Source organism: Balaenoptera physalus, assembly GCF_965194825.1.
Source record: "Balaenoptera physalus genome assembly, chromosome: 17".
NCBI classification, from domain to species: Eukaryota; Metazoa; Chordata; class Mammalia; order Artiodactyla; family Balaenopteridae; genus Balaenoptera; species Balaenoptera physalus.
In genome coordinates, this window is record NC_138895.1 from 39,754,125 (window position 1) to 39,767,871 (window position 13,747).

General features: G+C 41.4%; 1 protein-coding gene across 12 annotated transcripts in view; it reads left to right on the forward strand.

Annotated features, from left to right (window-relative positions):
* Positions 1–248: 248 nt before the first annotated feature.
* The window catches only part of LOC309647156 (uncharacterized protein), an 84,430-nt gene continuing 70,931 nt past the window's right edge, over positions 249–13,747 (forward strand). For 6 of the 12 annotated variants that reach the window (XM_082434199.1, XM_082434204.1, XM_082434203.1 and 3 more), the window contains exons 1-2: positions 249–381; positions 8,063–8,197. In XM_082434199.1, coding sequence (XP_082290325.1) covers positions 347–381; positions 8,063–8,197 — 170 coding nt within the window. In that variant the 5' untranslated portion in view covers positions 249–346. Of the gene's footprint in view, positions 382–8,062; positions 8,198–10,201; positions 10,251–10,569; positions 10,614–13,747 lie in introns of all 12 variants that reach the window. The other 6 variants (XR_014255838.1, XM_082434202.1, XM_082434206.1 and 3 more) reach the window with 2 other exon arrangements.

Here is a 13,747-nt window from a genome sequence, read left to right on the forward strand (position 1 = left end):
GGCCTGTCTTGAGGGGCTCGGCCTTGCTAGGCCTGGCCCACCCCGTCGAGCAGCCCAAGCCCAGGTTGCAGCCGCGTACCCTCTTTGCAGCGCGCGTGCTCCTTGTCGCTGGGCCTGCACTCACAGTGAGTGAGTTGGTCGCCGCCCTGTGGCCGAACCGGTGGCTGGCGCTGCTGCGGCGCCTCACGGTGCTGCCATTCGAGGGGCTGCTCTACCTGGCCAGGCTGGGCGCCGCGGCCACTGGTTGCCGGGGCTGGCAGCTGGACGTAGGTCCCCGAGGCCACGTTGCTCGTGCTCGCCACCATGTGCCTCGCGCTCTCACTCACCGTTCTCTCGGCGCATTGGTATGAGGACGCGCAGTGCGCACTCACCTGCACCCCGGTAAGTGCTTGCGCATGAGCCCAATCCCCAGCAAGGTCGGGTTTTGCTACTGAGCTTTGTCGGTCCCCAACCCTGCCTGGGCCTCGCATTTGCTGGGCCTAGGTCTCCAGCGGCGCTCTCCACCCTTTTGCGCTGGCTAAATCCCGACCCCACTGCTGACTTGCTCTGCCACCCTGGCGCCGGTTACTTCCCTTCTCTGGAATTCCTTCCTGGTGTGGTCATTTAGACTCGATAGTTTAGCGCAGGGCCCGGTATATGTTGCTGTTTGATAGGATTTGTTAATGCTGGGTCCCATAGTAGCGGATACTCGGTTTTTCCTGGAAGCGGTCCTGTCTTCTTTGTAGTCTTATCTCCTATCTTGCTTTTCAAATTGTGAGGCTAGACCTGCAGGGTAGGTTTCCCTATCTATGAAACTTGGTTTGAGAACTGAGCATTAGTCCTACTGTACAATGCTCAGAGGCTCACCCTTTCATTCCCCCACGCTGTGTGGACCAAAGCTAGTTTGAAATGCAGTTAAGGCAGCGTTTAGGATGAGCAGGAGCTATTTGTGAGCAAGTGACTTAACTGCTTGGAGTCTTCATGCCTTTCTGCAAGACGAGAGTGATTTAGTTAAGACTGCCATCAGGATACAACAGCAAGATAGTGCATGTGACCCTTAGCCCTGAAATATGGATGAGTGAGAGCTGCCTTGAGTCAGCAGTTGGTATCAGGCCCTCTGGGTCTGCCTCAGATGACACCAGCAGGTTTGGAGCCATGGGCACTGAGTTCAGCCTTTAGTCAGCCTCCCCTCAGATCCCAGGCATGTGTTTGCTGAAAGAAGAGGGAAAGGAAACAGCACCAAGGGCTGGAGAAAGAGACAGGAATCCCTCACCCCCTCAAAAGTGGACTGAATCCTCTTTGTCTTCCGAGAGAGTGAAATCTCCCTTATCCCAACAAGCCTTATCCCTGGGGCGGGGCTCAAACTTCTGGGCTTGGTGGCTTCAAGTCAGTACAATGGAAGACCCCAGCGAGGGACAAAAGAATGGAGGGGAGTTGTTGGGGGAGGCTGCCTGTTGGCCTGCAACTAAAAAGTATGACTGTTAAACTTCTCTCCAAGGATGAAGAACAAAGAAGAGCTAATCAGCTGTGAGGTTAGGACAGGAAGATCTGGGTTTGAATCAGGGATCTTAGCTGGGGTCCTTAGTGAGAACTGTAACACCTACCTCAGAGTACCATTGTGATTATTCTGCAAAGGGCCTGCCATGGGGCTGGCCCCATGTAGTGCTTTGCACTTTTCTTTCATAGGTTACCAGAGTTTGTAAATTTGTCTAGTTTCATTATTTTCTGCTTGCTTTGGTGGCCCATGAACTCTCAGAGGGGCAGGGCCTTGTTTCTCAGGGTCAGGGCTGTGCCTCCCCTCCCACCCCCATCCCCCAAACACCCATGGCAGCAGAGGGTGGGATGGATGCAACTCACAGGATTGAGGGAGCACTAATTGAACTCCATTCAGTGCCTCCTTGTCTTAGGTGCTTGGGAAATAGCAGTGAACAAAACCGACAAACGCATGGCTTTTATGGTGTTAGTGGGGAAGATAGAACTCATACTCAGCAGTCAATGCTAAAGAGAGAAAATCAGGACAAGGATAGGAATGTTGTGAGGGAACTCTAGACGGAGCATCCAGGGGCAGCTTCCTGAGAAGGCGACCTTTGAGCAAAGGCCTGAAGCCAGCTGTGTGACTGTTCCAGGTGGAGAAAACAGAACATGCCAAGTCCCTTAGCTGAGTTAAGAACAATCCTCAAGTCTCATTGTCTGTCATTACTTAAGGACATAAGGAAGAATAGTGATGGGTTGGGGGGAGGAGGCAGCAGGCCAGGTGGCCTGTGACAGGGCTCATGTGGATTGAGAGTGAACCTCATGCCAGGTATTGTTCTTCCTGTTTGAGTTCATGTCATCAGCAGAGCTCTGGGCATTGGGTGTTATTTGTGACCTCAGCTTTTATGATATAAGCTGGACCAGAGGCATGGTGAGGTGCTGTCCCTTGGTCCAGTGACAGACTGGGGAGTGACCAAGCCAACACCTAGAGCCCAGAACATGTTCCAGAACATGTCCCGAGAGCTGCAGCCCCAGCAGCCTCCCCATTGGGGACCATGGAGCTGGGCTTGAGAAGGGTTCAGCAGCAGCACTTTGCCTCTCAAAGGAATAGGACCCCAGCAAAGTGAGCTTCATGAAGGTGGTGCCAACTGCCAACAATGGTTCCACTGAGCTTGTGGCCCTGCACGTCAATGAGGTAGGGACTGCCTGCCAGACCCCCCCTGGCATGGGCTTGAGTGGGATTCCCAGGCACTGACACCCCCAGGCCAGGGGCCTCTGCCACAGCCTTCTCCCACAGGGCGAAGATGGACAGGAGATCTCCATGCCATGGAGAAGAAGCAATCCCTCCACAAGGCCTTTCCCTTGGGAAATGTGTTCTCATACTACCAGAGCAACAGAGAAGCTCAGGAAAACTCAGAGGTCTGCGAAGCTGAGTAGTTTGAGAGCAACAAGTGAGTCCTGACATCCCCATGAGTCGCCCCTGACAGTGGCTCCTTTCCCATTTGTGCTTTGTTGCACTCCTGAGTCGGGGTGCCTGGGAAGTGATTTGGAGACGTCCACCTTTCCAACAGAACATCTCATGTGAATGTGGTGGGCACCCTTTGAGAAATGTGCTCTAGTCTACTCTCCCCGGAACTTGCCTGCTGACAGGAAAGGCTGGGAGTCCTTTCCCTTGGAATGTGTACTCTTCACTGGAACCTGGCTCTTGAGAGTTGGCTGCTCATTCTGGTCTTGTTGTTTTTGTAACTCTCCTCTTCATTTTAAATTCTTTGTTTAAATGTTAAGTTTTCACCATTCCTCTCATATATATCCCAGCACTTTATGAGTGATGATGAAAAAGATGTTGGTGATCAGGATAGCTCTTATTTGTACCAGGTAGAATGCAGATGCTCTGTATGTGCTTCTCCTTTAATCTTCACCAAAACCACCAGTGCTGACACAAGGCTGGGAGGGGAGAGGGCTGGGCTTCAGAGCCCCCGTCCTGGTCATGGTAGCACTCATCCTCAACCCCAAAACCTTCAGAAACTCTAGAAAATCTTTTCCTGACCTAATTGCTTTTCAAAAATAACAAATATGTTACCACAACTGGCAATCTAATAGGAAGATTTTTAAGAAATATTTACTGATCCTCCGTTATCCACCCAGGTCAGCCATGGTGGCAGCCTGGGATGTCCCTTTTCACACCATCCTTGCTCATGCAATGGCACCTCACACAATACAGGGGCTCCTATAGTCGTGATTTCTAAAGTGCCTCTCCTAAGCATGGTTATTGAATTTGCCCAAGTTTTCAGAAACCCTTTTGATTTTCTAGTATGTTCCCAGCGTATCCCTCTTAGTGACGTTTTCACACTGCCTCTCTCCCCACACCTCTTTTTTCCACTTAAAGATTAAAAAATAGCTTAAGTAGATTTTTGAGAGTTATCCCAATACTTAGAACATAGTTTGTACACCAGAATGTTTAATGAATGTTGCACAATCCTATGGAGGATATTTAATCTCAATATCTGCACCAATGGCATACACGTCTCATTCCTTAGAATCTGTGAAGGAAAAAGTCATTCTGATAAAATCTCCAAACTTCCTATTAAGACATCTTCAGACTTGTCATGTAAATGTCTAATGGAAAGGACTGGAGGGCCCCCTAGATTTTATAATTGTTTCTTGTTCTTGTTATTAGACTCACACTGCTACCATTCACCTGAAATGTCTGTCAGATGGTATTTTGTGAATTCGACATTTATGTTCTTCATGACATTTCTGCATTACTGCTCTTGAATGATTAAATTTTTGGATTTTTACCTACTTGGCTTTCAAAATACATTATGGATCATTCACATTTCTTAGTCTTAATTATGATTTTGGTATTTTACATTAAAAGCTAGTCCATTTACCTTAAACAAAATGATGTGATCTCAGAAATTCTTTTATTTGGGAAACTGATTTGCATGAGGTGAGGTACTTCTGGTCAACTCAGATACACACTTGTTAAGTTAGTCGATTCTGTAATAACAATTAACTTGTCTAATCTGAAAATCAGTAACATTTCTCCACTCAGCCTCCACTGTTTAGACACATATATCAAAAGAATCTGGAAATATTGGTTCCCAGACAAAGCAATAAGATTGCTTCTTGCTTTCAATAGAGAAGTCATCTCTACTGAGTTCATGAAAGACAGTGTCTTCTAATCAGCATTCACCACTTCCTTTGCCAGGAAATTTCATTTCCTGTCCATCATTTCAGAGGGACATCGTTTGGTAAAGTCATTTAATGTATATAGACATAGTGGCCTCTCTGGAGTAGGATTAGCCAACATAGAGCTACTGTTGCTGTTTTTAATCTGTAGCTGCTACTGCTGATGGGTTGAACTGAGGAAGGGAATCATGGGTAAGGATGGAGCTGCCCTGGCTGATTCTCACCTGTCTGGCGCACAGCTCATGAATGCATTTTACAGCACACCAAGTGCATCTTTAACCTCCCTAATTTGTGGGAATTTTATTGTGACCTTCCAGCTCTGCTGCACACAATGATTTTACCTCATACCTAGTCCCCCAAGTCCTCTGCCTGACTCTTAACTCTCCGAATCCTGCTTCTCTGGAAACACCAGGTTCCAAAATGGACCAACCAGGCCTACTGCAAGCTCCTTCTTTATTAAACCTTACTACTGATTATTTAGGATTTCCATCTATTAGAAAATAGGTTTAAGTCTGATTTGTAGGTAAACTAGGTAGCAGTTAAAGATGAGTTCTGGGTTGTAAACAAGTCTCTTGTTGCCTCCCTCCACTGCCCCCTGCCCCCAAAATAGCACAATGTTGAAAATGCAGCTTGTGCTCAAGAAATACATATTAAATGAACAGTAACAAAAATAATAATTTGAAATCCCCAAGAGATTGAAAAGGTTGCTCTAAATGTTAATGTGGAAAAAGTCTTTTAAAGTAATGAGGGAGCCTGACCACAGGCAACACAATGATGTGTAACTGGGAGGAACAGAAGCTCTCATAGGTCCCAAATCTTTGGCATACTATATGTATGTTATTAAGGAGAAGCAAGAAGATACAATCTGCTAGAGATTGTGCTTTTCCCCAAATACATGGTGTGGAGAAAAACTTCACTGCTTACTAATCCAATGTAGTTTACTCCATTTTCTTAATTTGTGATTGTTGCATAACAGAAGTAAATTTCAGTCTTATTGCAGTTTCTGTCCTCCAGGAAAGAAAAATGAGGCAGAGGAACAGCCACCCTAAATAGCTGGTGGGAGGTATAAGGCTGATTTGATTTTTTGGAATGGTGCTTATGGAGTTTTGTTAAATCTAAACCATGATTTTTTGGTTTCAAACAACCAATAAATACAGTGCCTCCCTTTGATGTCTTTCTACCTTGCCTAGGCCCTGCCCCCTGCTGACCCTGTCTTTGCCGTCATCAAGACCTGTAGTCCCTCTGTTACCTCTTGGTCTCCTAAGCCATCAGAGCCATTCTGACCACACTCAGTTCCCTTGTTACTTATCAACTATGTGTCTTAGGCAAATGGTTTACCACTCTGAGGTTTAGTTTCCAAATCTGTAAAACAGTGATAAATATAATATCTATGTCAGACAGATTGGGAGAATCATTTTATCCTATGGAGTAAAAGGCCACCTTTAATGCCTTGCACAAGCACCTTATAATTCCTCACCTCATTGGCCTCCAGACCTTGCCAGTCCCAGGGAGAAATCAGCCCTCTTGCTTTCTCTGCTCCTGCTCACATTGTCTACAGTCCCCTAACATCTGAAACTTTTCTGTAGACATTCCTCCAAGGGTAGAAGAAAATGAACAGATACATGTAGCAGTCCTTTGAGTGTTGGGGGTTATAATCAAGAGCAGCTTACCACAGGCACTTAATTTGTTTGAAGTTTCTCATTTATCTTAAAAAATTTACCCTGATTTTCATTCTATCTATATTAAAATATTTTTAAAACATTCAATTAAGCACTTAAAATTTCATTCAAATGTTTCAAGTAAAACTGATACTAGAGGAAGATGTTCTGTTATTCCTACAGCTTTGTTTATTCTAGGCACACAGCTGATTTACCCAAGGGTACCTGAATTTGCAAAGCATAGCCTAGCTGATTGTTCTATTACAGACTTGTAAGATATGCAGTCTCACCCCAGCCTTCATTCCACTCAACAATTTTTTCAGTCATTAATTGACTTTCTATCATATTCACAAATATTATCCTGAACATTTCCCCTCTTTGAACTCTAGTCTTCTATCTTACTCACTGAAACAATAGATGCCATCTGACATCCCTCAATTTCCATTTCCAAATTTAACAAATTAGCACTTAGTCCCACATTTCCCTTTTCTAAATTCATGAACGTCCCTTTCCTCTGTTACAGTTTAACCTCCCTTGAGCCCTCTTGCCTCTTATGACCTTGTGTTTCTATCCTCCTTCTTTCTTTTGTTTTTTCAGTTTCTTTCCCTAATTGTTCCCAAATGCTTCTAGCCCAAGCCTTTGTCCCGTAACCTAAGTTTGCCCAACTTCTCTGCCCACTAGGCAAGCCTCTTGTCTTTTGCTCCATAGTATTTCTAGATTTCCACCGACATTTGGAGTATGTACAACGAATTATGAAAAGGCCTCATCACCAACCCAGGACATGCAGTTTCCTCTCTAAGGTCAATAATTGTTTTTCAATTTGTGCAAGAAAAACAGCACCGAATTGGTTAAGAACTATAAAGAAGTGATTTTTTTTTTTTTTTTTTTTTTTTTTTTTGGCCGCACTGTGTGACATGCAGGATCTTAGTTCCTCAACCAGGGATCAAACCCATCGCCCCCTGCATTGGAAGCACAGAGTCTTAACCACTGGACAGCCAGGGAAGTCCAGTGATTTTTAACTGATAGTTTCAAATATGACCAAAATCCCATTTAAATCAAAATGTTCCTATTAGAAAGCTTTAGATAACAGTAAATCTTCACCTATCTGAAATATTGAGGGGAAAACTTTAAAGGATTTAAAGGATTTTCAATCAGTAATTTCTGAATTACACAAAGCAACTCCTGGTCAAAATTGGAAGACTTACTGGAGTACTGTGTGTTTAAACCAGGAACACTTGCCACAAAGAACAAAATAGCATCTTGCTCTAAGTCATTTTAAATAAAGCCAGAAAACACCTTTAAGTTTTCTTTTCCTGAGTATGTTGTTCAATGAATTATTAGCCTTGCTGAGATGAACCAGATCCATGGGACCCTGAAATCACCATGGTTAAGTAAAAAGTGGCTTTCAGGTGCCTTGGGATGAGCTCCAGGCAGGAGTCAGAAATCTGAGCAGTAACATAACTGGGTCATGAGCCTAAGAATCTGTCTAAAATATACACTGTGCCAATTCATGATCATTAGCTTCACTTTCTTGGGAGTGAAATTTGAAAAGGAAAGTAGCTGAATCCAAAGGTCTTTCATGTCGTCTATTTAGAATAGGAAGTTATGAATATAAATTCCTATGAGCCACAGAAAGGTACATCAGAAAGGGTAGTAATATTCTAATGGTTTTACATGGTAAACACAAAAATAACTATAATAAGTGTGCATATTTATTTGACATTCTTTGATAATTTTTCATTTCTTTCACCTTTGCATAGGGCTATTGGGCATTTTCTAGACTTATTTCACCCGGATACTAGAAATGAGCAGCTACACAGACCTGGTGTACAAGAAATAAGATCTAATCTACAAAATAAATTTGCATTCTGCAGCCTGAGCCTCAGCACTAAAAGGTAAGTGGGAGGAGGAGGGGGCATAGTCAAGGACACTCAAGAACTCTTCCTACTATTTCTTTTAAACATAGGACCCCCAGCTGTATTATGCCAACTGAACAAAGAATATTAAAAGGCAAAGTTTGTGGCCCACATTAATTAACACATTTCTTGAAAAGAAGGGTTGCATATTTTTTTGAAGTTGCATTACTGGGCTTCCAGCCCCTTATTAGTAAAACTGAGTGGAATCTCTAAGGGAGTTATTTTCTGAAAGACATTGATAAAGAAGATGGTAACATTTCAAGTATTTGGGGCCCATTCCATTTAAGGTTAAAAATATGTGTTCATTGGTTTCCTATGGTTGCTATAATGAATTAACACACACTTGGTGCTTAAAACAACATACATTTACTTAGAATTCTGGAAGTCAGAAGTCTGAAATTTGGTTTCACTGGGCTAAAGTCAACATGTAAACAGGGCTGTACTCCCTTTTGGAAGCTCTGGGTGGAAGAATCCCTTTCCTTGTCTTCTCTATTGCTAGAGCTTCATAGCATCATCAGATCCATCACATCACCTGATCCTTTGCAGTCAAATCTCCCTCTGTCCCTTTTAAAGACAGTTGTAATAATATTTATGACCCACCCAGATAATCCAGGATAATCTATGTCAAAATCCTTAATCATAACTGCAAAGTCCCTTTTACTGTATAAGGTAACATTCACAGTCTCAAGGATTAGGAAATGGACATAATTGGTCATTATTCAGGCTACTACAAAGAGTGTCAATTTAAGTTGCTTGACTTAAATACTATAATGTAAGCTAAAAGAAAGAAGGCATAGTGTGGTGGCCAGATCCATATGCCCCACAGATGGTAAGACCCTCTTGTCATTGTCCATTGTCTGAGCCTAGAGTTGTTGAAATTTCTCCATAGAGCAAATTCAGACCTTAAATTGCTTTGACTCCAGATCTCCAACTTTGTAAAGGGGCAAGACAACTGGGTCACACCAGGGACAAAATCAATCATTCTGAGATGCTGAGAAGAAATCAGAAGGCATACTTACAGCTGATTCCAAGTAGACACAATTATCCACCCTCTCCTAAAAGACCTTGTATCCAGAGATAAGCTGCCATCAACAGCACTATGGAGGGAAGAATAAGTGACATTAATGAAATGACAAGGATGGCTGTAAAGGGGGCAAGACATTTTGTGAAAAGCCAGAAATACTCTCCTAAAGAAGAAAAATAACAATATTGATCTGGAGATTTCCAAACTGGGCAGTGACAATGATTGAGTTAGCAATAGCAATGATTCTTTGAAAAGGCTGGGTAGGAACACTTGAAATTCCAACAGACCTAAGTTTGAATACCACTCCACCATTCATCAGCTGGGTTACCTTGAACAAATTACTTAACTTTTCAGATCCTCTGTTTCCTTACCTTAAAGCAAGATTTAAAAAAAAAATCTATTTCATACTGTTATTGTGAAAATGACATGAGATCATAAATTATCTGAGTGCCTGGAACTCAAGACTGCTCATGGAGCCCTAGGTACAGATGCAGTAGTAGCTGAGGGAGAGGGGGAGCTGTGATACAGCTTATGAACACTGAGCTGCATGCAGTGACTGTAAACATCCACCTACTTTGCCAGCTGCTTGGATATGTTGGTTGATGTGCCTTGGCACACTGCTGTGCATCATCTGGAGAATTACTAAGGTTCAGGTGAATTCTTGAATTTCATGCTATGCTCTCTGCACACATGTTCTGTGGCATCACTGTCGATGCTCTGTATTTCTGGACTTCTTGCATCTTTGGCTTAATGGGCTTCAGTGCAGGGATGCAAGTTGCAGTTTGTATCACCAGACTCAGACCTCATTGATATTTGGTATTGACCCATTGACTCGCTTCATTTTGACATCAAGACGCCTGCTTACTTGCAGCTCTGCTGCCACAGTTATCATTCAACTTCCCTGCTTAAGCTTTTGCCACTATCAGTCCTCCTCTTAACTGTTTTTTGTTTCTTCCTAGGACATTAATATACTATCTCTGCTTGTTTCAGTTTTTACACACAAAAAAGGTGAGCCTTTTCTAGACGTCATGAACCAATCACAGAAAGTAATGTTATTGATGAACTGATGAAACACCATATGGGAAAAATCTTTGTGTCTTTGATGCTTCCTCTTGTATAAGAGTTTTCCTGGATCTCAAAGGGATGATTCCATGCCCATACCCTCCTACTCCAACACTTTTTTCCAAATTAATAGCTATTCAGTACTCGACTACCCAAACACTGTTCTCCAGCTAGTAATTCTAATTTTTCTGACACTATCGCAAATTATGACTAACTTCAAAGGGCATATACTATCATTTTGTTTAAAAATTGATTTTTCTTTTCGGAAAGGCTTTGAAACCACTTACGAATTACATTCAGATGAGACAAGTAAGGATACAACAAGAGAAAACAACTAAAGGATGTTTTGCAAATGTTTTCATTTCAGCAGTAGATGTTTTCAGATACACGTGTTCAGTTTTGGGCAATACACTTGGTTCCAAGCTTTCTGGGTGCTAGAGTAAGAAGAGAAGCACATTGAGGCACTATTAAAAAGGAAAACATAAAAGCATACTAAGGCAAAACTTTTTTTAAATTTTATTTATTTATTTATTTATGGCTGTGTTAGGTCTTCGCTTCTGTGTGAGGGCTTTCTCTAGTTGCGGCAAGTGGGGGCCACTCTTCATCGCAGTGCGTGGGCCTCTCACTATCGCGGCCTCTCTTGTTGTGGAGCACAGGCTCCAGATGCGCAGGCTCAGCAATTATGGCTTACGGGCCTAGTCGCTCCACGGCATGTGGGATCTTCCCAGACCAGGGCTCGAACCCGTGTCCCCTGCATTGGCAGGCAGATTCTCAACCACTGCACCACCAGGGAAGCCCCTAAGGCAAAACTTTTCTTGCAACTAAATCCACATGGGAATTTATTACAATAGTCTTTATCATAGTGTGTGGCTATCTTAACAATAGCTTTATAAAATATAAAGGATTATTTAAACAGAACATTTTTCATATTAACCCTCTGAAGGCATAGAGACATATATTTCATCCTAAATCAAAGAAGATCTTTCTTGAAGGACCATGTATTAGTTTGCTAGGGCTGTCATAACAAAGCACCACGAACTAGGCTGCTCAAACAGAAATTTATTGTCAGAAGTCTGATATCAAGGTTATTGGCAGGATTGGTTTCTTATGAAGGCTGTGAGGGATAATCTTCATGTGTCTCTTCTAGCTTCTGGTGGTTTGCAGGAAATCTGGCATTTCTTGACTTGTAGATGTATCACCTCCATCTATCTTCATGTTCACGTGGTATTACCCTTGTGTGCGTGTCTCTGTGTCCAAATTTCCCCTTTTTACAAGTACACGAGTTCGTGTTGGATTAGAAGACCGCCTTATATGACCTCATTTTATCTTAATTAATTACATCTGCAGTGACTGTTTCTAAATAAGGTCACATTCTGAGGTTACTGGAGGTTAGATCTTCAACATATAAATTTGTAGGGGACATAGTTCAACCCATAATAGACCCAGATGATGTGGGATAAATATTTTAGTTGCAAACGAGCTGTCCCAACACAGATTCAGGCCTGGGACATTTCATTGAATAGACTATAGCATTGTCCAATGTCATAAGCAAACTTTGTGAAGTCCAGGATCATATTTAATTCTTGACCAAGCTGTCTATTGTCTACTTGTGTGCAGAAAGTCTTTGCTATTGAAAATCTAATGAATCAAAGTTTAACTATGAAAGATTCTGAAGTATTTTTCTAGTAGTGATGATTCAGTGGATACATTCATGCTCTTTTCCTTGAAGCTGTAACTCAATACCCCAAGATTGTTTGTAAGCTTCTCTAACCTACTGAATCTTACCAGATGTCCTAAAAATATATGTCACTAGGGCACATGAAAGAGTAGTACTACATCTAGGTGCAGTTACCACCACTATCAGGAAATGTAATTATTTTATGACCTCCTGACATTTTCTTCATAAGAAGACAGTATTATTATTGTGGGAGAAGAAAGATAATCCAGTTCTTCCAGGAATTCTAGGAGGACCACATATTTCCTCTCTGAGAAGTTTTTGAAGAAAATGATGTCTGACTTCTAGGTCATTTCTAAAGCTAGAAGACAAGGTAGCCAGGAAATAACAAATAATCAGGCAATGGGTGAATAGATAAAACAGAAGAAAAAAAAAAAAAAGTCCTCATGAAGTACTCAGTGTCCTGGAAAGTACTATAGTATAGTGATTTAAAGCAGGGTTGTTGCCAGATTCTGACATTGTTATTTTCACGCTACTGCCACTATCATAATCATAACCATTGTATCAACATAATGTTCTAATTTTCTTCTTAAAAGAAGAAAGCATATTCTTTTGAAGAATATGTTCAGGGGAAGCCAGATATTCCCTGTGCTCTTCTGTAGCTGTATGTCTAGTTGAAGCTTCAGGTTTTAAATTTAAGTAGACCTGGACTGAATCCTGTCCCTACCATTTATAACAAGTGACTTTCACAACTTCAGGTTTCTTAGCTGAAAAATGGGTGTAAATACCCATTTTCTATCCTGTTAGATTGTTAGCATAGTTCCTGCACATAGCAAATGCCAATATATTTCAGTAATTATTATTTTGAGCAACTTCCTGTTCTCTAAAATAAAGAAAAATTATAACTGTTGCAGAGGCTACTTGCCCTATTTTATTGGTGGAGAATATAGGGGGTATGTCTTCACATCAAAATTAATATTTAATTAAAACTTTTTTAGTACATAACTAATATCACTTACACTCAAACAACCTGAGCGTTCTCGTTAAACATTTATTAGCAGGCAAAAAGTTATGCTAAGAAACTAAACCTTTAGAGAATTTTCTGTTTAGGGAATATACTATTCTGCCTCATTATGGTAATATCTTACTCTTTAGCCAAGTAAACAGTAAACAACTCATAGAAATAAGTGAGAAAATTATTAAACATATGCTAGAATATTATATGGAAAGACCTGTGAATGATTTATGTATTTCTACATAAGTTTATTACATTGACAGTATTTTCCCTGAGGTGCTACATATATAGTTCCATGACAACGTATCTCCATTTTATAAGGAGTTCAGTTGTAAGCATGAAACAAGGATTGCTTTGGTTAGAACACTATGTATAGGCTTTTTTATTTAAGAGAAAACATTTTTATGTGATATTCCTTGTCTTCACTACAGTCACTGGTTTAGAGAGAGGTTTTTCATCTAGCCATAATTTGGATTGACAGTTTGCTCTGTTAAACCCTGGCATGTAATCTGAAAAAAGTGTTGAACATAGTATATGATATACTGACTTCTCCTTGTTTAAGTACAACTTTCTGAGAGTTTCACAGAAAGGTACTTTTTTTACTTTATTTGGATTACTAATTTTTAGGTCATATGTCTTTTTATTCAAAGTTCAAATTATGGAAGCTTGACAGGAGCCAGCACAAAATAGAACTCAGAAGTTAATCCTTAAAATATTCTTTTATCTGTATTATTCCTCAACTAGAAATATTTG